The sequence below is a fragment of the Micrasema longulum genome, unplaced genomic scaffold (genome assembly GCF_059751315.1).
Source record: "Micrasema longulum isolate JH-2025_06_02 unplaced genomic scaffold, ASM5975131v1 h1tg001639l, whole genome shotgun sequence".
Classification (NCBI taxonomy): domain Eukaryota; kingdom Metazoa; phylum Arthropoda; class Insecta; order Trichoptera; family Brachycentridae; genus Micrasema; species Micrasema longulum.
The window spans coordinates 297,297-325,294 of record NW_028278819.1 but is presented as its reverse complement, the minus strand read 5'-3'; the positions used below and the strand labels follow the sequence as shown (position 1 = coordinate 325,294).

At 30.2% G+C, this 27,998-nt stretch overlaps 1 protein-coding gene across 2 annotated transcripts in view; it reads left to right on the top strand.

The window, feature by feature from the left end:
• Window positions 1-27,998, top strand: part of LOC148274497 (uncharacterized) — a 250,939-nt gene that overhangs the window by 136,120 nt on the left and 86,821 nt on the right. For both annotated transcript variants that reach the window (XM_088237034.1, XM_088237033.1), the window contains exon 2: window positions 23,860-24,105. In XM_088237034.1, the coding sequence (XP_088093160.1) occupies window positions 23,933-24,105 (173 nt within the window). In that variant the 5' untranslated portion in view covers window positions 23,860-23,932. The remainder of the gene's footprint in view (window positions 1-23,859; window positions 24,106-27,998) is intronic.

Here is a 27,998-nt window from a genome sequence, read left to right as displayed (position 1 = left end):
GCGGTTAGGGCAGGCATAAAATAAGGCAGAGTTTTCGAGTTTTAGATAAAATCAGATACAGAAAAAGTTAACGTATTAAACCAACGAACCATCGCACCCTTTCTCCAAAGGGATAGATAGGTTGAATAGAATGCCATATCACTCTGTCTTAGTATACAGACCTACTTTCCTCTGCATTTATACATATTTTCATGCACGCACGCCGATTATTTCGACTTTTGACATGTCAATCTTTCAGTATTTGTTGGATTTGGTCGTGCTGTGTCTTTCTCAATCTTCCTCGTTTTCTGCATCCATAATTAGTTTATAATATCTTAAAAACTCTTATTAACTCTTAAAAACTTCGCATCTTTTATAAATTTTTTTGAAAATCATATTTTTTCCTACTGATTTGAAATATTTCAAGGCTATCCATTTATGTTATTTCGTTTTATTGTACAATTTTAAACGTTTTACTTGAGACTCCTTGTTGGTAATTGTATCTTTTTATATCTCTAGTTTCGTATAAATGGTAAAAATATTTTAATTTATTATAACTTTTATTTGATTTAACCGCGCGATTATTTTACGAATGAAATTAGAAAAAGGTATATGCTATATACTATATACAAACCCTCTGACCTATACCTCTGGTACGGCCCTGTATTCTTCCTATATGAAACCTAGAGTTGGTGTTGTTTTTTGTTGTTAATTTGTGTATTGTTTGATAACTTACCCATTGTTTTCTCGTATAATAAGTTGGTAAAAAGATGCAATTAAGTAAAAATAACTGTTAAATATTTTTTTTAAAATCAGAATATGAAACAAATAAAAATATTAATAACTGGAGAGAATTTATAAATTTAACATCTTGTTTCATTTCTCACAAATATTCAAATAATTCACCCTGTTTAGTCGGAAGGTCTTGTCAAATAAGTATGTATTTTTTTCTTTTATTGTAAGCTACATTAAAGCTTTATTTAATAATATTCTTTAAAATTGGGCATAAATGAACAATACCGTAATAAAATACACTTTGGTTCAGTAAAAGCCATTTAAGGTAGACCATACACAATTTAAAAATTGAAAACCAGACAATTAGTGAAAAAGCTTTCTCTGACGTAGTAGCGTGCTCATGATCAATTAGCTATAATTAAACTGGTGTAACTTTGAGGATCGGTTCAGTATGGTTTTCTCTCTTATGACCATCAAAAATCGCCGCACGTCAGTTGAACGGATCATCATACTATTGTATGCCTATTAGTTGAATTTAACAAACATAATTTGCAACCTTGAAAGCACCACAATTCTATCCTTAGTCTGTCATATACCTATAAACTGTTCGAATATCTTAGTAGAGTGTATCTAAAAGTCAAATAAGAAACATTTTTATGCTCTATTATTAAATTTGACAAAATATAATATATTATACCTAATATTAGTAAATATTTGTAAATAACCACTTAACGACATTTTAGGTCTACCGATTTTGAGACGTACCCGTCTCTTCGTCAGGACACTCACTGCACCAACATGCATTTTACTAACTATTAACTATTTACTAACAAAAATATTTACTAACATTGATTAAAATTTTGGACCACAAATTTAATGCTTTTGACATAAATAATGTTAATTAATCGGTTTATTCGAAAATCTTAATGTAAAATCAATAAAACCATTTTATGTAAAAGCTCTGTTACTATACGCACATAAACACATTTCTCTACCTTCCGTTACAAATACAAGAGTTACTAGATACTCCACCATGATGCTGCAAAAAAAATTAATTAATACAACCTTCGGTCAAAGAGGATTAGCCTACTACTCGATTAAGTGTACAATCTTCTTTAATGAATAATGATTCATGAGGATAATTAAAAAGGACTCTCAATATAAAATTGCTATTCAAAAATGGATAGTGGAGGTGGGTTGCGCATGGATCGATAAGTGGATCAAGCCAAATAGGTAAAATGTGTCTACTGTTTATGAAATTTGTTCTTTTGGTCTGTATTAATTGGTTATGTTTGTTATGATTATTTTAGTTTATATTGTTTATTATGTTAATGATAATAAAGTTGATTAGATAAATTACGTATTTTTATTATTATCTTATTAACTTTGTTATATAACTAATTTAAGGCATGTTTCACATTTTGTAAAATGTTTCCCTCGTTACGGAACACTCCCCAGTGAGGGAACATTATTTTGTATAAAAAATAGAGAACAAAGAATGTTAAAGTATAAATAAATAAATAAAATAAATACATGTAATACGTACCTATTATACAAAAATATGTTTACGTTTTTATCAGTTCTTAGGGAAAAAAATCGATGCAATTGAAACAAAAAACTATTTTATAACACATTTTAGGATTGATATTTACCACAACAATGACGGAGAACTTTTTTGGTAAGGGAATTTAGAATTCAAAGTCTTAACAGGGCGTATTAACCATAATTGGCTTATTAAGTGATCATTTTGTAAACGGCGTAACATTTACTTTTCTACCTTTAAAAAAATGATAAAATCTTATTAGTAAGGTTGGAATTCTATAGAATTATTTAACGTAAATATTAAAAAATGCCTGAAAAGATTTTTGACTCAAAATGTTGTCTGCAAGTTTCACTTTTGTGAGACAAATAAATATGACTTATATTAATAAGCAAATCCTTACATTTTTTCATCATAGACACATAATAAATTAATTTTATAATACAATAAAAATATCGATTTCTCTTTTTGCTTTTGATGTTTATATTTTAAAAACATCCATTATTCATTACAACCGAAAATTTGTTACTCTTCGATATTTGATTATAAGGAGTTCAATGATTGGAAAATAAATTTGTAAGGAATAAAAAAGCGGAAACATCATTACAAATTTTGATTGATAACTGGAATTTAAGGAAGACAAAAATAATATTTTTCTTTAAAATGAGTCTTACTAATTTATGTTTTTTGGGGAAACTGATAAACATAATCTCGTTTATATTCAAAATAATATCGTTTTAAGGGATTCGTAATCTGGTAAAACAAACAACGTGATATTTGTAATATTATTAGAGTTTTAAAACAAATTGTAAGGGTTTTTAGGAAATTGAGAATGTGTAATGTTGAGTAATGCAATTTTGCCATTAAATTGGGTTTTAGTCCTTTGGTTAGTGTCTAGAACTCACATATCAAAGGTCCGTGGTTCAAATCCTACTCCACTTTAACTTGATTTCCCTTTTTTAATGGTGAGTCATTTGCCGTTGGTTGAAAATGGCCCTAAAAAAAATGGGTAAATCACAAGAACGCAAATGTTTCTTTTTAAAAAAAAGATGTTGAAACGGTGTTTCTGTTGCAAATAAATCAATATTATTATTTTTCAAAATAATTAACCATCATTTAAATACTTTTTAATCATCGTGACAAGATCAAGTTGTGTTAAGAACCTATTTTTGTTGAGAAAATTAATTCATTTTTAACATAAGTTTAATTTATTTCACAATATCAAAATACATATTGTTCTTGTGATTTTCAATTAAATATTCTATTCAGTTTAATATTTCTTTACTTTAGTATACTATTAATGACTGACATAATACCTACTAGACAAAACTTCTAATTAGCAACTATAAATAATTTAGGATATTATGATTTTACACCAGTACAAACAGCAAATAATTTTTATTTTATTTAGACAAACATAAATTAATGTAGAATTTGAATTAAATTATACTTTGAGTTTATTGTGCTCAGAAGATCAAAGCTCTTTACCGCCCATTATGATTCATTTTGTTTGACAAATATAAAAACAATAAACTGACAGAAATTGGAATTTGGGATTCAACAGTGCAAATACTTAGGCATTGTTTGAATTAAACGAAGTTTTTAATTACCTATTTAATATTTATTGTGTATAGGTTCTTACGAAATAAACAAAGTTGTAACAAACTAGCTATAAATACTAGAATTCTTGAAACTAGGGCAGTAAATTGAAGGCAAAATATATTGTTATATTGCAATCCGTGTTTTTACAAATCCACGATAATGCAAACATGCACCAAAATTACTCAGAATATACGATAATTATTTTAAAAAGAAATTATATTTTAAATCACACAATATTAACTATTGCCTATCATAATATTAAGCCATTTGGTAAGAAAACTTCCCAAATAAACTAATTACCGTGATATATATTTGTAAAAATGTGTCGTGCAACGCTTTTCAAAGAAAAAAAAAATCTTGCAAAAAAACACTATGTAAAAACTCAATATACTGAAAGACAAACTGAGATTGCATTTTTTTATTTAATCTCTAAATCTAATTATCAATTATATTTATATTAATAATTTTATATTTTTAAGAACTAGCTTATTTTAATTTAATTTTATTGGGAAGAACAGGTAAAATCAGTTTGCAATTAGCTAAGAGTTTGCCTCCTTAACATGTACCACTTAAAACCATAACTAACATACCCATTGCAGATACTCGTTTATTTGGGGCTAGTTGACCCAATTATTCAACATGGATTAAGAATATGGGGCCTAAGTTTCAAATCTTATACCGACAGAGTCTTACACCTACAAGTACAAATTTTAAATATTTTTGATGTTTGAAGCACTTACTTTGTGGAACATTATTATTTAATACATTAAAATAAAATGAAATCACTTCGTTTTTATGTACCACTTATATTTTTTATTATTTGACAGCTAGCTAGTTTCGGCAATACTATGCCTTTTTCAGGGTTAATTACAAAATATATTGAGTTTTTCTACTGACATTTCTTGGTGGAACTGCATTTTCAATAACTGCAAGTGAAATTAAAGTGCAAACATAAATTTATTATATTCTATACAATTATGTATGATATTTTATTTGTTAAAATAAATAAATATTAAAAAAAAAAAAATTATAGATTAATTTTTTTAAACTTTGTTTATCAATTAGTTTTGCGATTTCGCTTTTATATGAAATTGCAGTCATTGATATTTTTTTATTTCTTGTAAGATGTTCATGTTTACATTGATAAGGCTTTTTTTAGTTAATTCTTCGGACGAATATCTATTTATTTCAGATTATTTAATAAATGAAAAAAAAACATAAAATGCTTTGATTGATTTAACTATCATAATTTTTGTTTCATTCAGAATGAATTCAATGTTCGTGTTTTTACGTAAGATAAATCTTATTGCCTTATTTCAAAGCAAGTGTTTTATCTTCTTAATTAGCTAAAAAAAAACTGCTACCATAATTTATTAGAGCTACAATATAAATATTGATCTTGATTTTGCTTGAATTTGCATTTATAAATCTTCCGATTCTTCCCAGAACAGAAATCTTTTGAGCTATTTTCTTCGTCAGATACTGGTATTTTTGAAAAAAGTCAATCTAGAATCTATAATAATTCCAACGCATTTATTTAAAAACTGAAAATATTTTACCACGATCTTAACAATCCTCAACAAATTTAAAAAATTACTTTCTTTTAGCACAAAAATGCTAAGGCTACCAGATTACAGAGAGTTCTTTCGGTCAGCTTTTCTCGTTTGACAACAAGCAAATTTTCTGTGTATGTGGGCACCGCCAAAGAGACTTATGTCCTCAAATGCGGTGTGCAGTATGTCGTGGGCAAGCTAAATCCTCAACAAAAAAAATGGACACTTTTAATTTCACAGTAGAGAAAAAGTGTTGTAGCAACATTCTTTTTCGACATTTACAAAATGAAATTATGATAAAATTCTTGAAGCCAACCTATATTCCAAATGTTATCAAAAAAAAAATTATGTCAATTTACGTAAAACGTATTATTTTATTTGTTCCCTCGAGAAACGTAAGGGTTTTTTTAAGAAAATTCTGGGTTATCTACATTTAAAACATGAATATGCTTTCTTATTTATGTACAATATCGCTTGAAGTCCTCTCGATTGAACCTCAAGTAGATGGTTTCGATACTATTATCTGATATCCCGTATTCATAGACTTCAGTAAAAAATTCTCAGGTATATTGAAAGGCTTTGAGAAAAAAAACACACATACAATATTGAAGAGTTTTGGCGTTGGAGGTGTCAGTTTGATCCCGTTTAGAAGTAGGGGGTGGATGGACCTTTATATTTATGTGATGATGGTTTTGAATACGGGGAAAGCGAGTTTATCCTGGCTCAATCAGCCTTGAAGAGTGGATCGATTAATGTGTGCTTCATTGGGAAATTCCCGACATGATTTTTCAGGATAGAAGAATTTAAATAAGGTTAGTATAAAAACGTTTGAAAGAGGAAACGAAAAATATTCAATGGTGTAATTGGAGGCTTTATTTTCTTTTAATTTTTTAAATAAATATTTTTAAATTTATATGATAATTGAAATGAATAAAAATAATTCCGCAAAAAGCTTTCGTTTCAGAATATTGTAATATATTCCTTAAGTTAATACAGATTTGAATGATGTAGGTGACTTGAAACGATCTGTTTTTCTTTAAATTCAAAAATGTCTTAAAAACGCAGCACTAAGGGAATTCAAAGTACATGTCTTTTATCAGTGCTCATCAAAGATAATCCTTGAATCCTTATGTTTTTTATGCGCCTAACCATCGAGGTTTCCGCAAACGACTACATTCCGTGAAATCTTTGATAACGAAAGCGTGGGTTTTCCGATGTTTCTGGGGTTTTTGTACTCTGATGTGCGCAGTTAAAGTGGCAATAGCGGTCTATTCGGTTTGACTGTGAACATATGGATTAAACATAGCAACGAACTAAGATAGGTTTAGTGTATTTCTGGAAAATAATGTATTAAGTAATAAAACATGCCATTTTAATGGTTTACAGAGGTTCTAGAATCCTAGACACCATTGAATCATTACATTTTCTCTACTAACAAATATTTCAAAATACTATATTACCGATGGCTTTCGATATTTCATTATAATGACTGAAATCATCATCATCATCACTCTCATATCCGCACCCGATGGCGCATAGGACACTGCATTGATTCACAAAATGCAGTGTAGTTTGTGTGGGTAAGGTGATCAGTGTTAGGTTTCCGGTGCCAGTCGAGAAACAATGAAAAATCTGTGGCATTTAGTTAAAGAGATACATGGCACTACATTGTGCAGGGGAGCCATTTAAAGTTTCTTACTGGTTTCACTAACATACAATTTTGTATGGTATTTTCGAATAAATTGTTAATGCTTCAACTTAAGAACGAAATACTAAACGTAGTTTTGGTCAAATTGTGTTCCTTCTTTGATTTGATTTCTCTGTGTTGTTAAAAGTCATTTTTTTATACAATTTACATGTATTTGTTTACCTATCTTTGAATTATACGGCGTTAACCAATTTTATTATTGAAAAATGGAAATGAATAATTTTTTTATAATTTTTATCTCTTCACCCGAATTTTCAGCATGGAACTGCAAACTTTTTTCAATTTTAATATTTTTTTTCTTTTTTCAAACAATTTTTCCAATTTTAGTGACATGTACCTCTTTACTTAAATACCACAGAAATTACATTGCGGGGATCCTGAAGCCCACTATCCACCCGCAGCTGCTATATCTTCTTAATGAACTTGTCAGCTACACATGGAGGAAATTTAGAAAAAATATTCCCAAGAACTACAAACTCTATGCAGATTAACGAGGGGGGAGATAAGTGTATGGACGGAGCCCAACGCGTCATCTCTACCTCTCAGAATCCCCTCAATGTCTTGGGTTTTTTTATATTCAAAATTCAGCTGTTTACGATATTAACAAGCAATGAACATAAATAAACATAAAGACAAACAATGACTAAAGACTTACTTAAGTAACAAAAAACAGAGAAAAATATTTTTCTTATTAATGAAGTAAATGCATTAAAACAAATGAGCATAATATGTAGATGTAGAGCATACAACTGTCAGAAAAAATATAAAAACATAAGTAAATAAACGAAAATAATTGAAAATAATTGAAGTTAGAATGTCGAATTACTGTAGTATTTCCAATTACTATAGCACCCATCCTAGGTAACTTAAAATATGTTTCAATTATGAATAAAATCTTCTGACATACTTACATAAATATTGCTTGTTATAATAAAAAGTCTTCGTTAGTAAGATAACTTAATATAGTAAATCAGGAAAGGGATAATTTATCATGTAAATATAAAAAGCGTTCCGTAGACATATAAAGTATTTTATAAATGATGTGCTTTTATACCATAAAAAATAAAATATGATAAGCTTTTAAAATTAAATCGCCAGCAGCGTAAAAGTTTGTGTTACATCTCCATAAAATAAATATGTTTTCCTCGTGCTGAAAATATTCTCCAATGATAAATTTAAATTTACAATTTTAAACTTCCGCGTTATCCAATAACGTTTATAAAAAAATTGGAGTGAACAATTTTAAATACAAAGTCATACTTCCCAAAAACAGTGAGGGAATTGCGCCCAAGTGGAATAAAGTTGAAGTGATTACAATTTCTTCAAAGAGAGTCAATCAAAAGGTGGGACGTCAAAATTGTGGGTTCAGTAATTTCTCTCAGATTTGATGTTTTTAACTCAAATTATAGTATATCTGTGCACCCCAGATACAATTTATTTTGGGTTGCGGTTTCAACCAGCGGTAAAATATTTTTATATGAGCAAGAGAAATATTAAACAAGGGTTAATTTTCAGATTTTATTTGTTAACTGTAAATTCACCGATTCATTGTTTACGTGAATTGAAATACAGCATTCGAATTAACTTAAAGTTTTTTAGTGAAAACTCTTAGAAAAAAAGTTCTGAAATTTACTATACAGGTCAAATGCGTAATACCTGTTCACACCCTTATTTGGATAATCATGAATTATTATTACGTTTTAAAAGAGAGAAAAAATATAAATTGTTTAAGATCTCTAAACCTTATTTACAAACAATCACACATATTATTAATATTGGTTCAAAATGTTCAGTAGTACATAGGTAATATGTACTACTGACATTACATACAACAATAACCAAAAATTTAATTTGTTTATAAATATTATGTAAAATTCAATGTATTTATACTAACGTTTACAGCACACATAATGTGCCTATGTGTTTATCAAAATTTGTACGTAAAATTAATAAAATTAATATGTACCTTATATTTTATTATTTTTCTAAAGAGGTTTCACTGTTTTATCACAAATCTTAGAATCTTATTTTCTAATTGTGTTTTACCTTTTTTGTGTTTAACCAAACGATACTACATTAACTATGCTTCCTCTTTACTGTATTCTAGTTTATTTTTTAGCTATGTTATATTTATACGAACTGGCTACGGTGTTTAGTAAATAAATGAATGTATACAATTTATAAAGTATCATAAAAAAACAAGTTATACTTACGCCCTGTCTCGAGGATGTCGCGAAAGTGATAAAACCGGTAAGTGATTCCAAATTTGTAAACTTCAGTATTATTCGTTTTTTATTTCTATAATAATTTATGTCAACTTTTTTTTTCAGTTAAAGTATTATTCAGTTGAACGTTAAGTAAATTTATAACTTGTATTATAAAAAAAAAATCCTTCTCCATATATTTTTAACATATTTTTCTTATAATAGAGCATCTTTACTGAAATATTTTACCTTTTATGATAAAAAAATGAACCCACGAAAATTTTATTGGATCCGTTAATGGTTTACGCACATTAATTAATTTATACATAATATTACGTATGATGGTAATGTGAATAAAGATTCATTTAAAAATAATGTACAAGACAGACACCGTAGAGCAGTTGGTTAAACGGCCAACTGTAAAACTGGCGTCGGAGGTTCGATTTTCGCGAGTTGCTAGAAAAAATCCAAGAAAGTTTTTTTCTCAATTGGTCTGTGTGTTGTGGTGTATTATTCGTAACTTTCTTTCTTATCCTTTCTTTTCCACCTTCTAATAAACCTCTCAAATAGAGGCTTAGTGAGTTATTCCTATAAAAAATTAAAAAAAACAGTTAAACAAGTGTAAAGGTGTGGTAATCATATTAAATGTACCTATTTTTCCTTTACTTGATGAAAAAGAAAAAAAGAATTCCCTTGTACGACGTAAAAGTTAATTCAGTTTACGTGAGCTACGTGCATTGCTGTTTATTTTGAGCTCACATACTTAGTAGTCATGAACATAATACATGTTGGGAAGCGAATGCATTTTCTGGAGTTTATTAAACGCTTAACTTACATGTTATTCTAACTTGTTCAAAATGTATAACTTTCCTTTAATACCGACCTTCGCTTTGTTTGCAAACTCACAATTGCTTTAGGCTTGTAAAGCCTTAGCTGTACGTTATTGAAGAATTCGCCAGAATCTGTATATATATATATATATATATATATTATACTCGCATATATTTAAAATAGAATGTAACTCGTAATTAATGAAAGAAAACCAGTTCAAAATGAACTAGTTGACTTTATTTTTTAAAATACAACACGGTACACACAAGCAAGGACACAAACGAGTATTTGTTTTATATTTCGTTGAACGTTATTAATTACATTTAAGATAACATTTAGTTTTACATAAATTATCTTTTTTTAAAAGGAATAACCCGCTAAGCCTCTTCTGCAGAGGCTTGTTAGCAGGTGGTAAATAAGAGTGTATAATAATATGGAAGGATTTATGAAAAATATACCACAGCACCCAGAACAATTGAGGAAATATCTTTCTTGGATTTTTTTCATGCAACTGGCGGAAATCGAACCCACGACGCTAGTTTCATAGTTAGAAGTCTTATCAACTGCGCCGCGGTGCCTGTCGTACACTGTATAATATTCACCAGCCTGACGATGCCCATTAGAGGGTGAAAGCGTTAATTGGTCAAACAAATAAGTCGAAGTGTACCAAGTATTTTTAATTAGTAACTTATATGTATATATAAGTTATTGCCTCATTAAAATGGAATTCCATGAACAATTGTCGATAAATAATGTAAATCAAATATGAAATATTGGCATATAACTACTTATTGACTTTTCGATGTCTACCGGTTTTGAGACAAACCCATCTCTTTGTCCAATCAAACCAATTAAACCAATTCAACCAACATGCAAAACCCTATTTATACATGAAAAACCCTGTTGATTCCATTGGTGTTATGACTAAGAGACGGGTACGTCTCGAAACCGGTAGACATAGAAAAGTCGGTAAGTGGTTATATACAAATACTTCATTACATTAAGTCGAATGTTTGACCACAAAGTTAATGCTTTAAATATGATTGGTATTCATATTTTTTATTCGAATAAATTATATGTAAACTCAATAATTTAAATTATCATTATGGCATGAAATTATTATTCGACATGATAGTCTTAGTTTAAAACTGAGATAGAGAAAGCGCTATATGTGTGGTCAATATTGCTCTATGGGGTTGAAACGTGGTATCTCAAGGTCAACTCCTTGAACCGATTAGAGTTCTCAATAAAATATAATAAGTCAGTTTATTTAACTAAATACTTTATTTCATAAAACCCTTAAAAACGAACAAAAGCTAAGTACAACATTTAAGACTGGTACATAGAACTTTGAGCATGAATCCTCATTAGAGTTTATAGTATGTATCACACAGCCTGCGGTCTCTTGAGAATCCGCAGACTTTGTGGGAAACTCCGAGCTAGAAACGTCATGGTGAAGGGGCGCGATTAGTCTCCGTACCCTCGGCTACATGTTGCAGTATAATTATGAGGGATTCAGAGTAGACTCTCAGTAAATTGAGACACTTAGCTCCGAGACATAAGGCATGCAATTCGATGTACATGCAATTGTATGTAATTTTGTATGCATGGAATTGAAGACCTTGTTTCAAAAGCATCGAATGTCACAAACCAACAAGTTTTCCGGAGAGTGTTTTAACTGAACGATTTTACTATTATTTTTTACTATTAGTTTACTTCGATTTTACGATTATTTTTATGTCTTCGAATGAAATAAAATCATGAACATACTTTAAGTGCACTGTATAGAAATTGAACATTTCAAAATTATTGTATGTTTAAAATCTTGCGACATCAAAAAAAAAACTTTTTGAGACATTCTTAAATGAAACATTTGTCAGCATGTAATTAGTTTATGTGCCTTTTAATATGTTTATGTTATTATCGTAAGTAAATTTCCAATCGGTCAACTATATTATAAAAATCCCCCTCTTCAATTTCTCTACTCCTTCCACATCCCCAATCTTCTTAAAGTGCTTTTCTTTTTTTTCTAATTTTAAGTTTTTCTCTTTGTTATGTTATATGTTCTATTATTATATTTGTTAAAAACATTAACTGGATGTATGTACTTTAAAAAAATATATATAACACTGTTGTTTTTCCCGACAAAAAATAATAATATTAAATACAATGTATATTTAAATCTTTATTTATAATTCGATTCGATTTGCATTGATGCATGAAATGGTTATAATAATCATATTTGATATAGAAAGGATAAAACAATGCTGCCATTTAATAAAAAACAAAATCCTAAAATTGCATTACGTATAAAGGTTTAGGAAAATATTATAATGATATGCCTGAATGTATGAAGAGTGAAAAGAGTTTGAATGAATTTAATAACAAATGCTTGGTTTACTGTAAGTCAAAAAGTAAGTATGTTTCAATATTAATTTATAAACAAACTGTAATATACATGGGTAATTTAAGAAAAATACAATTAATGTAATGCCATATATAAAAATAAGTAGTTAATTATGTTTAATGATTCAAAATAATACATTCATTTATTTTTTAAAACGAATTATGTTTTTCGGTAGCTCGTGTAAAAATCTGGTAAAACTTATGTTATAAAAATTTTCAGTTCACATGAATTCAAATTGAGTTTGTATGTTTCTTTCTTTATGTATATTTTTGTATTTCAAATTGAAAAGCTCTTTCTCATTGGATTCCTTCCAATTTATTCTTGTATGGGACAATAACGTATTGTTTGGCTGATCGAAAATTCTATATCATGCTCCAGTGATTTCATTCCAGTTTATCAATAACGGTATATTTATTTTCCAATATTCAAATGTAGAAATCGTATTTGGGCTGAGGAAATCGGGTTTCGAACAACAATAACACCGGTAGTTTTGGGGTCGTGCAGAGTACAAAAATATTGTTTTTAGCGCCACAACTTAGCCTTGGAATAGTAAGTTAATGACTTGTGTAAATAGAAAAATCAAACCCTTGTTTCTTTTGTCACGGGGTAAGAAATAAAAGGTGTTTTACTAAATATGTATTTGGAGTAATGACATGGCATTAGTTTACTAACGATAACGTCAAATATTGAGGAAGTGTTGAAAAGACTGTGTTTTCGGTTATTTGTAGAATATCCTAATGTTTACGTTTATAAGTCAACTCACTTTTTTTCTCCTACATCACTAGAAATAGTGACAGTGACAGTCAATATTTGTCTTATAGACTAAGGAAAAGAAACTTTAGCATTTTTTAAGTAACATATTTACTAATGAAAAGGTGTATCAATAAGACAACTGTTTTTCTTTTTCTTGTAAATGGGGGTCGGTGCTAAGCTCTTGAGGTCACTGCAACCTAAGTACAAACATATATTGTGACGAATCCTTGTAAGTTAGTTCTTGCCCTCCGAGCCTTTAAAAATCCTAGCTTCTGATGAATACAGTGTTTTCATATTGTTCAATATATTCCTCCAAGCCCGAGTTCTTATAATAACGGGCTATTAGGTAGAGGGTGAGTGCTCTTACATCCTCAGATTTAACTAACGCATCTGCACTGCAGAACCTACAGGTAGAAATTTCAGAAAGGTAAATGCCCTGTAAGTACTGTAGTGATAACCCTTACTTGATTACGGCTAGGTCGCATCAGGTAGCAAACCTTTGCGAGTACCCATTTATTAGTTCTTTCGCGTGGTGCTGACCATGAATATTTTGGGTGGTACTCAGTAAGACTGAGGGCCTATTGGGTTCTAGGTAATATAATGTAGTTAACCTATTGGGCTTTCGGCAATATATTGTAGTTAAATTTACTTGGAAACTATTCTAAGAAACTACCTAAAATAATTTCGTGTACTCATTGCAAACTGAAATATGTATTCACCACCAGCATGTGTTTCACTGTGCTTGAGACGTTAAATGGATTTTACATACATTGTCAAAACTGGCTTTAATATTCCTTCTTAAAGTTACAATATTGAAACGACTATTAAATAATTTACACGTTTTTTGCACAAATAGGACACATACCTACATTTCATAGGCTTCTGTCGTTGCCTAACCATGTTATATACAAAAATTTCACTAATTCGCTCACTTAATAAATCAAATTTAATTTGTTGTTTGGATGAACACATATGTTTGTAAAAAATGTATTGTTTGATGCTGTCATAAAATCAAAATTATTTTATGCAGTGGACGGCAAATTCATGATCCAAAAGAACAAAAGATCAGCATTGCGACCGTTAAGATTTCTGTAAAGATTTTTTTTTTTAAACTGTTATCTCCTAAAACAGCACACCCTTATCATACAACAAATACCTTCGTGTATACTCTCTATTTATTTATTTACTATTAAATTGGCGATGATAAAAACTTTTAGCGACAATTGTGTATACAATTATGATCATCAAATACATGACTTTAAAAATTTAATCAGGAAATTTATTGGCGGAAAGCGTTACAAGAATGATGGAATGGTAATCAAGCCTCTCATGGTTAATTTTTGCCTTAAAAAATAGGAACAAAACCATTCTCACTTTGATCATGTTTTTAGCCCCATTTGTTGAAATAGGAACAACTTTATCGAATTTATTATGATGCTTCTCCATGTATTTAATGTTGACTAAATAGACGATTACAAATTTACTTACACTTAACGAAAACAAATGCAATATTATCCATTTTTAATCCCGAAAAAAAGGCATAAAATAGATGCTCACATAAACGAAAAACAACTAGTTAAAATTGAACACGTTAAATGTTTAGGACTAACAATAGACAGATAATCGACATATAAAATGCACGTCAATAATGTAATTAGCAAAATAGCAACATTATCGAGTCTTTTGTCAAAAATCAAAAACTTTGTTCCAAAAACAGAAAAATAATCTTATGCATGAAGCCTACGTCAAATCTAAAATATGTTATATGCTACGACCATGGGGAACAGGAAACCAAAATCATATAAACAGACAACAACGACCGCAAAATAAAATATTGAAGCTCGTATATGACCTCCTTTATCTAACACTAACTAAAGAACTCTTAAAAAAAACAAACAATTCAATGCGAATTAACTTTTTCAACTGGAATCTTTAAAATTTATTCATAAGTTAGTCACTGATATCATTGTAGACAAAGAACTTAAACTTGAAAAAAAATGTAATTAACATGAACATAATACAAGAATATCAGAACAATATCACAAACAACACCCCAAAACGAGACAAGGACAATCGAGACTAATAAATCGGGGACTGAAATTATACTTAAAACTACCAGGCAAAAATTAACAAAAGACTTAAAAATATTATTATCATCCACTGAGTATGAAAAAAAAAATGTACAATGAATTTAATAATCCGTAAGGGTAAATAAATATTTTTTTTTTAAATGACAGCATTTGCAATATCCTAAATGATCTAAATAGTAAAGCCCTAGAAGTTCAGGGTTTTAGAAGCAAACTTAAAAATCTTCATTGAAGGAGTATCTGAGCTATTTGCGAAAAACTTTTTTTTTTAATTTAGAGATTTCGTATTATGATTTCCTTACTCAATGAAGAAAGCTAAGTTTGGGGTGTCAATTAGTAAATAATTCAAATCTATTTTTGGAAGATTTAGAGACGGTTTTAAATTACGTTATTATTAAGGTAGAAAGGTTTTAGTATATAACCTATTTTGGCATCAATAACTGTTTTTCCGCTTTTGGTGGAGATTTCTAAGTTTGCTTTCAATACCCTCATTTATCTATTCACTTGATTCTGAAAAACCATTTAAACTCACAACGTAAGCGAGTGTATTCTACACTCTAAACGCCCGTTTATTTAAAAATACTGGCATTTAAAGGTAAAATCAGGACATCTGAAAAACGAAATCGGCAATAAAATTATGCAAATTACACGCTGAAAAATTAAAGTCAAAAGCCCCAATCGAAAAAGGCAAGAAAATGGGTTTATGAAAAATTACATGTCTTTTTAAGCTGCCTTATAAACTTGATGTGTGCAAGTAGGTGAACATTGTATTATATAGGTGAAAATCGATCAAAAGCTATTACGGATGGATTTCATGGCCACAGTTATAAAAGGCTTGCCATGGTTTATCAAATGACGGTATAAATCGTGTAAAATAACCATAAATTATGGGTTTATAATGGGGTGAATTTTCCATAAAATACGACTTAAATAAATGACGATCAACACCAAGGAGATATCACACTAAAGGTGCTTTTCGTACAAAGAGCTTTATGGGAAATAAACGTGATAGATACTTAAATGTCAGAGCTTACAAATTAATAAGAAACACCTTGTATCCTGTAAAGAGCTAAACAAATGTAATTTATAACCTAAAATTAAATTTTCAACGAATCAAAAATTTTAAATTTCAAATATTTACAAAATAAAATATGGAAAACAATCAAGCGTATACATCAATGTGTAAAGTGTCGTGTACACGTATGGGTATACCTAGATTTGTAAATAGATTGGTGTATTTTTTGTAAATGCATACATGTAACATATGCTTTTGCATGCTCGTGTTGAAATGTAAATGAGCTCAGATTAACACCTTGAGTACCGGCCGGATACACATAGAATTTACCCTGTGCCCGGCACATTTTTGTGAAATTTCATGCTTTGTGAAGGGGTTCCTTGAAAGTGTCATAATTATGAAAATACTGGGTTAAATCAATTCAAACTCCTCATGTTTATTTGAAACAATTAAATAAGTTATTTTTGTATGATAGTTTTGCCAACATTAGCCTTTACGGAGAGCCACATTGCGCATTGCAATGTTTGCACATATACACATATACAGGGCCTCACTCCTTTTTTTGTGCTTTGTATCCCGAAGCCGTGTTAAAACGTGATTATAATAACTACGCGTGGTATCCCGGTCCCGTGTTTTCAAGTGGTTTAACAGCAGCAAAACAGTACTAATAAAAATCACTAGATGTCAATAAAATAAACTTTTTTAGACAGCTGTTAAACCACGTGAAAACACGGGACCGGGACACAATAAATGGTTATACAATCACGTGTTTACACAGCTCCGGGATAAAAAGTGTGAAATTAAGGTGTTAATAAATAAAAAAAACGGGTGTCATTGTATCTATAATAATATTACACTTATTTAAATTATAATATAAAAATACTTTATAGTTTTATTCCACTTTTATTTATAATTAATTTTTAAATTTTTTACCAGTGACCGGGTTTCGTCGTGACCGACATCGTCAGACTGGATGTCGGTCAAGACGAACCCCGGTCACTGGTAAAAAAATTATAAAATAATTATAAATAAAGTGGAATAAAACGATAAAGTATTTTTATTATTATAATTAAAATGCAGTTCCACCAAGAAATGTCTGTAGAAAAACTCAATATATTACACTTATTTGTTTATAAATTTGTATAAACCACCTAATTTTTTTAATAACACTTCGACCGGTTTCGAGGTTACTACCTCATCGTCAGGAATTTAACTAACTTATAATTACATTTAACATTAAAATGTCATACCACAAAGTGAAAAATGTTTTTGATAACAAAAATAAATAATAATATTAGTTCAATATTATTAGTTTTATAAACTTTGAATAATTAACTTTGCTTTAAAAACTTAAACGGTTGGTTCCACTGTAGCACAAAATAATGGATAAATCTTCATCATGAAATGCCACTATTGAAAAAAAATCTATGATATACTACTCGAATTACAAAAAAATACCACAGCTCAAAGTTAAGTCCAACATTTAAAAATCTTTGCATATAAAGTTTGGCCATTTAAACAATTTCCCATATTTATTTAGGACTTTCTTGTGTGCGTCACGTTCGGGTAAATCAAATACCTAAGTAGAAAGCATAACAACAAGTTACGTGACCATGGGGTTAAAGGGATTTACAAATATGTAGAAATACAATCAGCATTTTCCACAAAAGGGTCTGAAAAACATTTTTATTCAAATGTACGTATCTGCGGAAGTTTGGGCGTTTTAGGAAGGAATAATTTAACGGTTAAGAACGGGTTTAAGACCAACTTTTTAATCGTATTGTGGTTAATTGACAGATTTTAATATTAAGTTTGAAAAGGTGTTTACCAAGCGTTTACCTTCTATGATTAAGGTCCTAGATTCGATTGCCGGGAAGGTTGAAGATTTTCCTCTGAAGTATTTAATTGTCCCTGGACTGGCACCGAAAGCGTAGGACTGATGATCGAGATACATTGCACTTGATTTAACAATGCAATGTCCTATGCACTACCGAGTGCGGATGAAGATTTGATGATCGCGGTTTGTCTTTTCAAGACTTGAAATTTACTTAAAGTTCTTTTTCTTGAGTGGCCACTCCACGGTGGAGGTTGACTATCCTTATGGCAATTTTGTCAGCAGACATTTTTTAATGTTCTTTATCCCTGTTGTAATTATTTAATTTTAACAGCTCTCTAGGGAGTTGAATCCAGTCTTTGTCTACAAGCGTTTGGACAAACTCAAAAAATTGTTGATAAATCCACTTGGCCTATGAGAAAGTATAGAAATTGGAAAAAAAATTTTTCAGGCATTGCCTAGTGTGTAGGTAAAATAAATCAATTTGATGAATCTCACCCGCACAAATAAAGGTTTCAGCTTTTTAACTTCACAAACATCAACAGATTAAAGAATTAAAGGAATACTGTTTTGTAATGTTCAAATATGGGCAGAATGGTCAATGTTACACAGTGTGTAACGTGGCCACTAACCAGCCAATGACTTTTCTATTTTCAATTTCTATTTTATTTGTTCATATATATGTACATTTCTTAACTAACTTCTTTGAAGCTGGATTCCAAAAGTCAATTAATAGTCATCAAAAATGAGTTGAAAAATCTAGTGATTATGTTGAAAAATAGTTAAGAAATTTAGTTTTTCAATGGTGTATTTTTCAGTTAAAAAAAAAAAATCTGGAACCTGAAAAAAAATCTTGAACCTTATTTTTTACACAACCCTCGTACACACACATTTAAAATGAACCATTATTTCATTCAAATTATTTACGTAGAAATTTTGCTGGTCTTTTTTCAGCCATATCTTAAATGTGTAATTTAATAATTGTTGAATGTATGTTTCAAAAAATAAATAATAAAACTGTACGCTGGTATATGTACCCAAAAATTAATATGATTATTAGTTATTGAATTATTGAACGCTCCTGCCATGAAATTGATCAAAACTCTCGATTACTGATGCGAACTGAAATTACATTTATATGATTGTCGGAAATATTCATATTTATGAACAAAGGGAAAATCAATCATTGTGATATTATCAAGCACATTAGTTGAATGTATAAATTGAAAAGAAATACAAAATAATAGATTGAACGTTTTAACGAAATTAACACTAACCCCTTGGCATGTCATGCCTTCGTTTCATATTTTATTTCGTATTTCATATAATATCTATCCCACTTCGCGTTAGCGCAATGAAAATCGTGTTTCGCTCTCTGAATGAACTGTTGAAAATGAACTTCTACGTGAAAAATGATTTTTAAATATCACCTTCTTTCGCTTTAACCGTTTTCCAAAAAACTGTCTTCAAATTGAGAAATAAATAAACATTATCGGATAAGAATTGAATGCGTTATAAAAAAAAACCGGTAAATAAAAGTGCAAAAATATTACATATTTATTCGTTACTAGAGCTATACGGCGTAAATTTGGCCATTTACATACTTCACTCAATACAAAAACAATAAAATTTGTGTTTATTTTCAATTTTTAAAATGTTCTATTTTTGTTAATGCCTTGAGCTACTTTTCTGACGTTTCTTGTTGTCTCATTATTACAATTAGTAAAATGCGTTTTGTGTTTTGACCGCCTTTAATTTAAAGTTTATTGTTCACCAGTGACCAGGTTTTGTTAGACGATATCGGTCACAACAAAACCTGGTCGCTAGTGGGGAGTTTTTAAACGGGTTTTACCTATTATGATGTGCCATTTAAAAATATATAATTATATAGTAAAAGTAAGAACTAAGACAGTCGATATTTCAAACCAGCATTTCTTAAGCGTGCGTTATTTATGAAGGCTTGAACGATCGTAAAATCAATTCTAAATATTATTTCATCCCTTTAAATGAAAAGTTACTTTAATTACATTGTGTAGAAAACCTCTTGGTAATCAATTATATTTGTTTTTGAGGCTAGCGTAGCGTGAATTCCTAGCAACGATGTTATTTTATTTATGGGGACCCTTGAACGTACAAAAATGCGAAGGTAATATACAGAAGGGGACATTCACCCCAATGTTATAAGAGTGTTTTTTCTTATCCTCACCTGTTCCCGTATTATTTGATTTATATTCAAACATTCTTGTTATGAAGGTAAAAAGCAGGAGTTTTTTGACGTATTTAGGAATCCCTTTGATACGGGGGGAAATTTCCTACCATTTTGGGTGAGAACATAAAAACATCTTCCTGCTTTTCACTAAGACATCTCCCTGGAAAAGCTTTTTCCTGTACCGATTTGTAGGAGACGCTGGACTTTATATTCTTGGCTCAGCGCGTTTTAATAGGATCATTCTTCTTAAATGACAAATTACTTTACTTAGTGTGTCAAATTTATAAGCTGAAATATTGTTTGAAGTTTGTTTACGTCAGATATTTCAACATACATAAACAAATATTATAATGGGAGAAATAAACAGATATATAAAAAAATAAAAAAATAATGATAGCTTTGTATTCCATAAGCAGTGTCGCCGACAGCGGATCAAGATAATTAAGGTTCGCTCCCCACCCCGCTTAGCCACCATTTGCTTCATACTTTCTTATATGTTTATTTACGACTAAAAAGGCCCTAGAATGTAAACATTTGTGTAAATGATATTTTTCCATTTTTTCATTATTAAAAAAATATATATTTTAGCTTTTCAAAAAAGGTTTTTTATTTTTGTCAAATACACGAGTATTTGAAAATCTTATTTCACTAAGAGAACTAATATTTAAGTCTCAAAAAACAACATTTTTTAACACACGTTGTACGCCGTTATAATATTCAGTATTTTTCTTATCTTATTTTCACATTTTTGTTATCAGTAATCTGAAAATACCGTTATTTCACCAATACACCCTAAACGTTCCGATACTGCAATTGATATTTTTGTGAAATTAGGGCAATATCTTTAAAATGTATGCATATTTTTATAATACGTCCTAAAATTACTATGTATAATTGTAATGCTCATTATAAGCCAATTTGCTGAAAAACTCATTTTTAAGAGTGGTTATTTTTTAACAATATCATGGTAAAAAATAAATCAATGGACACTGCCTCTTCTTAGATCTAACCTTAACATAAAACAGTACAAAAATACCAATGTACACATATCTTTAAAAACGAAAAGATTAGTATTGTTTCAAACGCAGCTTGTTCTATTGATTTCAAAGGACGCTATAATGTTTTTTGATGATTCTAGTCACGTTTTGATATCGATTACTTAAGGAAAACAACTAACGTAAAGAATTTAGATGCTTTCGCATGTTTGAACAAAGCGTTCATTATACTTATAAAACACGATAAACTGCTTCCTTAGACGTGCTTATGATACGTGCCGTAATTATAAATTATATTGTACTTATTTGGAAACTTGAAAACATAAATTATTCAAATTGACTCAAAAGGTACTTATGTACGTAAGAGAAAAGCCATCAACATAATCATATTACACTTCAAAATGTGCTTAAATTTGTATAAATAGAAGCCAATGAGGTATGATATTTAAATTTTACCCTTTAAACTACAAAATAGATTACATTTAGGTTTTTTTATTGAGTTATATTTTCCAGATTATTTAGTAACATTTTGATATATTTTAATTACATTCTTATAATATTAACACAAAACGAATCTTTATCAACATTTTATCTATATTTAAACTTATTTTACATGAACCTATTGATTATGTAACTGAAACCTTTTACCCAAAATTACTAAGCATTAGACTAAAAGTCCACGTATCATCTCTGTTATGTTTGGTGTTTAACGGCCGTATTTTCAGACATGATTGAAGGTGAAGAAAGTTCATTCTACTGTCCTCACCTTCAAGTTATTCTCTGAATACGAGATTAGAAAATACTTACCTCACCTTGAATTTTATCTTAGAATACGGACGCATTACGGAACACTCCAGCCCCAACCAGTACCTTCGTATGTGAGAAAATTGTTTTAATTAATTGCTACAGAGAGATAAAAAGTTTTAGAGAAGGTAATTTTAAAGTCTAAGAATTTACAGGGCTTTACATTTTTGAGGAAGGAACATGGAATTCTAGGCATTTGCAGGGCTTATGACCTGTCATTGGCTGGTTAAGTGGCCACTTTACACACTGTGTAACATTCAGCATTCTGCCCATGTTTAAACACCCACATTTTCTCAACTCTAGAAAGAGTTGTAAAGTGGCCACTTAAACCAACCAACGACAGGTCATAAGCCCTGTAAATGCCTAGAATTCCATGTTCCTTCCTCAAAAATGTTTTCCCTCTCTGATGCAATTAATTTATATATGAATAACTCCCTAGAGAGGAAATCCAGCCAGTCTGCAAGCATTTGGACATACTCAAACATTGTCGAGCAAGTAGTTAATTAAAAAAATTTAAAAAAAAAACAAATCTCATTAAATTCCTTATATTTATAATCAAACTGGATCCCATAATTTATTATTGATCAATACATTTGAGAAGCAAAAGATCAAAATTATAATTAAAACGTTTTTAAGTGCCATCATGATTGGATTTAATATTAATTTATGGCAGATTTTATTACTTGTTTAAATTCAACAATGTTTTAAGTATGTCCAAATGTTTGCAGACTGAATGGATTTCTTCGCAAGGGAGTCATTTAGATCTGAATTAGGTGCAACAGTTCTCTGTTTTTTTTAAGAAGGGAATTTGGAAGTCTAGGCATTAACAGGGCTTATGACCTGTCATTGGCTGGTTTAAGTGGCCACTTTACATACTGTGTAACCTTCACCATTCTGCCTATGTTTGAACATCCACACTTCCTCAACTCTTCCATTTGTTAACTTGTGTGAATTATATATTGTTTGTTTTATGACTTTCATATTCCCTTCTCAAATGTTTTCCCTCTCTGCTGCAACAAATCTATATTTTATTATGTTTATATACTATACCAACATTAAGGTCTTTTTATATTTATTTTTGCTGAATTTGTGTTCCTAATAATGTAAGATTTACAAACTTCAAATGCATCTCTTGTTTGCTACTTTGCTTCTTTACTTCACTGTTTTACTATACTTTTTTATTCGTTTTTACTTTACATTACTTTTATTGAGTTTAACCATAACAATCAACAATGTTTTTTTTCTGTTCATTAACTTTGTATTAAACTTATTTTGTTTTTACAAATTGGCTACGGCCGTTAGTAATAATAATATTAAATAAATTGAAATACGGCTTTTTATGGTTCACATGTTTTATGGTTTTATGGTACAAAACGCTTCCGTTCTATGAAACATAGAGATAAGGCTTTACCATATTCATTATTACTTTGAGGTTGCTCCTTATTTGTTTACCATTGTCTTTTCTTGTTATTGTTTCGTATCTGCTTTTATGTTACTGTATACGATTTTTTTCGTTATAATAAAGATGTTTAAATTGAACTTGGTCCGTAAATCTTTTAAAATAAAATACAGCATAGGTTGACGTAGTCATTTTCGTTTACAGTCCCAGCGGAGGCCGCGCCGTGCGATGGGCGCGACGGCGGGCGGGCGTGGCGGGCAGTAGCGGCGCGAGCAGCATGCTGGCGTGGTGGCTGGCGCTGGCCGCCCTGGGCGCGCTGTGCCCGAGGGCGGCTCCGCAGGCGGCGCAGCAGTGCCCGCCGCACGCGGACATCGCGCCCTGCTCGTGCAGCGTGAAGAAGAACGGCTTGGACCTGTTGTGCGAGTTCACGGACCCGATACACATCAACAAGTGAGTGCATAGCAAAAATGACGTACGAGTTTGGATTTTGTCTAAAGGAAGAGACCATTACGGGAGACTGCTGCGAGACAGCAGAGAATTATATACTACTCGTCATATATATTGTGTATAATGCATTTGAAATGTTCGGCGTTATATTTATTGCTACCTACTAAACCCTAGTTTTAATGTTGCAATAATACTACTTTTTTAAAAAAATAAAACCTTTATCAACATAAAAAAAAACAATACATACAATAAAAAAATGAAACACTTTCGCCGCGCGCATACTTGAAGTCATGGCGTAATATTGCCAGATCGCGAAGAATATAACAATAACACAAATGTAAGGTAAAAAAAAAACAATTTGTTAATTTTTCTTAAATTTTATTGTGCACTCGGAAACATTGATTGACACAACAGAGGAGATAAGTAAAGGGTCATTTAATAAGAGTAATTGAATTAATTAATTTTAAACTTAAAATATTAGACAAATTTTATTTTACATAAAACAATTATTTTTATATAATGTTTAATAATACTTTATGTTTTAAAGAAAATGTCGGTCAAATGTCCAACACGGCGTTGTTTAATCCGAGGTTCAATTTTCATTTTTTCTCTTTTTATATGAGCAAAGTAGGGTAAAAAAAGTTTACTACCCTGGCAACACAAACAATATTTCCATTTTGTTTCTTTGACAATCTGACAAATAAAAAAATAATTGAATTTTTAAATAATGCATTTGTGACATACAAATTTATTTGATAATTACACATGAAATGTGATTGCATCCTTTTTTTTAAAGATCCTAGCAGTATTTCTACACTTAAAAAGGACACAACACGGCATGGTTAAATTTGAATCAGGAGTTGCGTACTGAGCGACATCTACAAAGACACTAATGGGTCAAAACGTAAACCTACTTATTTATGAGGAGTTTAGTCGCCTTCTGTTTGATGTGCGTAAGCGGTTTCTGGACTATTCTTAATTCTATGCCCACGATATACCCCAGTGATTAAACCAAACAAAAAAATTAAATATAAAAATAATTATTTCAAAAAACTCCTAACCCATCTATTGTAAATATAGAAATGTTATTGATGATCCAATCATTTGATAACTTGACTCACGCACGGAAGATTCTGGGTTCGATTCCCGGTGAGAACACAAAAATTAAAATGTGATTTTTCTCAAGCCTGGGTGTTCTGTGATGTGATTTACCACTGTAATTGGGCCTCCTGGCCTGTTGTGGTGCAAAAAAAATAAAATAATAATAAATAAAATAGAATAAAATAAAATAAAATAATAATCTTAGAACAGATTTCCCTAAGTCAAAAATTTATTTACCAAAGTATTTGCATAATTTACACAAAGCATTTTCCCAAATATTTTTACCCAAGTATTTATTCATGTGTTTAACATTACATATACCCGTTAGTTCAACTTGAAAGCCATTCAATAAAAAAATATTGAAGTAAAATGTGTGGAGGAAAACCTTCACGATCATCTTTATTTATTATAGGAGAAAAAAATATAACATCACGACTTTTTATTACGAGAATTCGAAGGGACAACATTTTGTAGATGAAATTATTTTTTTGGGTTCGTAGTAATATTTTTATAGATTCGACACACATGAGAAAATAAAAAACGAAATTTATTGAAAGGATCTTCACAACCAATGGAAGAAAATATTATGTACAGAAAAATAATTTTCAATGTTTATTTTGAATTGGTTATTTAAACTCATTTTCGGTTACTGTTTTAAATACAGGTAAAAAAATATATTAATTAATTTGAATCATTACCTAGCCGGCTAAAGTTATTTACTTTTTAATTAAAGTTAGTACATAAAAAAGAGTACAAAGAAAAGCACTTTTGCTTTTATCTCTTGTTTCTAAAATGGCGGCCTTCGTAGTGTGATAGAGTAAGCTATTTATCTCACGCAGGTGGTTTCAGGTTCAATTCCCCGGGAGAACAAAAAAAATAATCTGAGTTTTTACAAGCCTGATATTCTGAGCTGTTTACTACTACTGGTGCGGGGGGGTAATGATGATGATGGTGATAAGTCGACACGGAAATGTTTAGTTTATATTTTTATAGATTTTATAAATATTATAAATAAAAGTTATAAATAACTTGCAATACAAACTGTTTTAGTGATTTTTTAGTAGAATATTTATTTTAATTTAATTTTATTTCATTTATTTTTTATTTCACGTTTTACATAACACATTATTTTTAAATATGAATACCTCACTGGGCACAACCCGTGTCGAGGCATTCATTGCAATATTTTTTTGTTTGGTACGCTGCGGTTGATGTTTAATAATAAATTATAGGCCTCCTGGCCTGTTGTGGTACAAGGAAAAACATCTAGTTAAGTTCAGCAATTTTATTACTTAATCAATTACCTCTGAGGAGTTATTAAGATTAACATCTTACAACTAAAATTGAAATAATTATAAAAAAAGGAATAAGTACAGGGCTGAAAATTTGTCCCTAGCTGTATAAGTAGAGAATTTACAAAGTGTAACATTTAGCTTTCTTCCTATATTTGAACATCCACATTTTTGTGAAGTAAAAGAGCTGAAACCGCTATTGATACGGAGGATATTTATGTGACTGAATTATTTTACACATATGTACATTATATTTTCCTGATCCTCGCTACTTTTGTAAACTATCATACTATCTGAACCATATTAGTATTATTTAAATCCGTTGAGTTATAAACAAGTATTTATTTAATAACTTTCCGTTATGCATTTAAATTAACGGCCATTGATTTTCCACTGATTGGAAAACCAATATTTTAGATTGATTTCATTTACTGGTCGCAAAGTCCCTGATTCAGTAATAAATTGATAAGTTTTTCGCACAGACCTCTTTAACCTGCTAAAGTAAATGACTGTTCTCTTTGCACAATTATTAATATTCTTTATTGCCTGATTTCATATACTCCCTTAGGGCATGGATCTGGGTATCTCCACGCAAGTAACATCTCCGTTTGTCCGACCAATTGATTCAAACTCCATAGACCTAATGGAGGAACTTATGTTTTGAAGTATTATCCATGTTTTTTTCAGATATTTATTCCAACTAAACACAGAACTTTGATTCATTGGAGTTTGGATTTGTGTCTCAATAAATGTTGAATAAATATATTGTGAATAAAATAAATAAATAAATTTTCTCGAGTGCCGTGAATGTACGGGTGTTTACTCGTGAATTTTTCAATATATTGTGGATTAATGAGTAATACATTATCATTTTACAGTATTATTACGTCAACACTTTGGGCTTGAGCTTCTTGAGATTCGCATTAGCCTATTTCCCGAAAATCCATTCATCTAATCTACGAACTCTCGCAAAGTTTCTGGGGAGCACTGCAACAAACCGTGGTTTGTTACGACCCTTAGTTGTCCCCTGTAGGTCCTATGAAATATAATTTCAGGGTGCGTTTTCACCTGCACTTTCTATGATGTCCACCGGTGTACGTGTAATTTCAGGGAGTGTCATGGTAGGGGACTTTCCCTTTTCCCCCCCTTGCTGAAATGATAGACAAACATCTAAGCATCGCAGTCTCATCTTCATTTATCAAATACATAGTTGAAAAGTTCAGTCAAATACTCTTAAATTGTCCGCCATCGCATCAAATCTGGAACAATGGTCTTTAGGAATTTTGCACTCAAATATAATTCAGCTTCGGATGTATTTTCCGTAATTAAACAAACTTGTTACTATCAAATTCCTTTGTTTTTTATTAACTACATATTGTTATATTTTCTTACGTTGTCTTTTGTTTGCACTTGTGTAACAGTTTTGTATCGAGAGCCCAAGAAAGATCTTACCCCTGATAATAGAGTTAATCACGCCCGAAGATTTAGGATAGTATAGTGGTT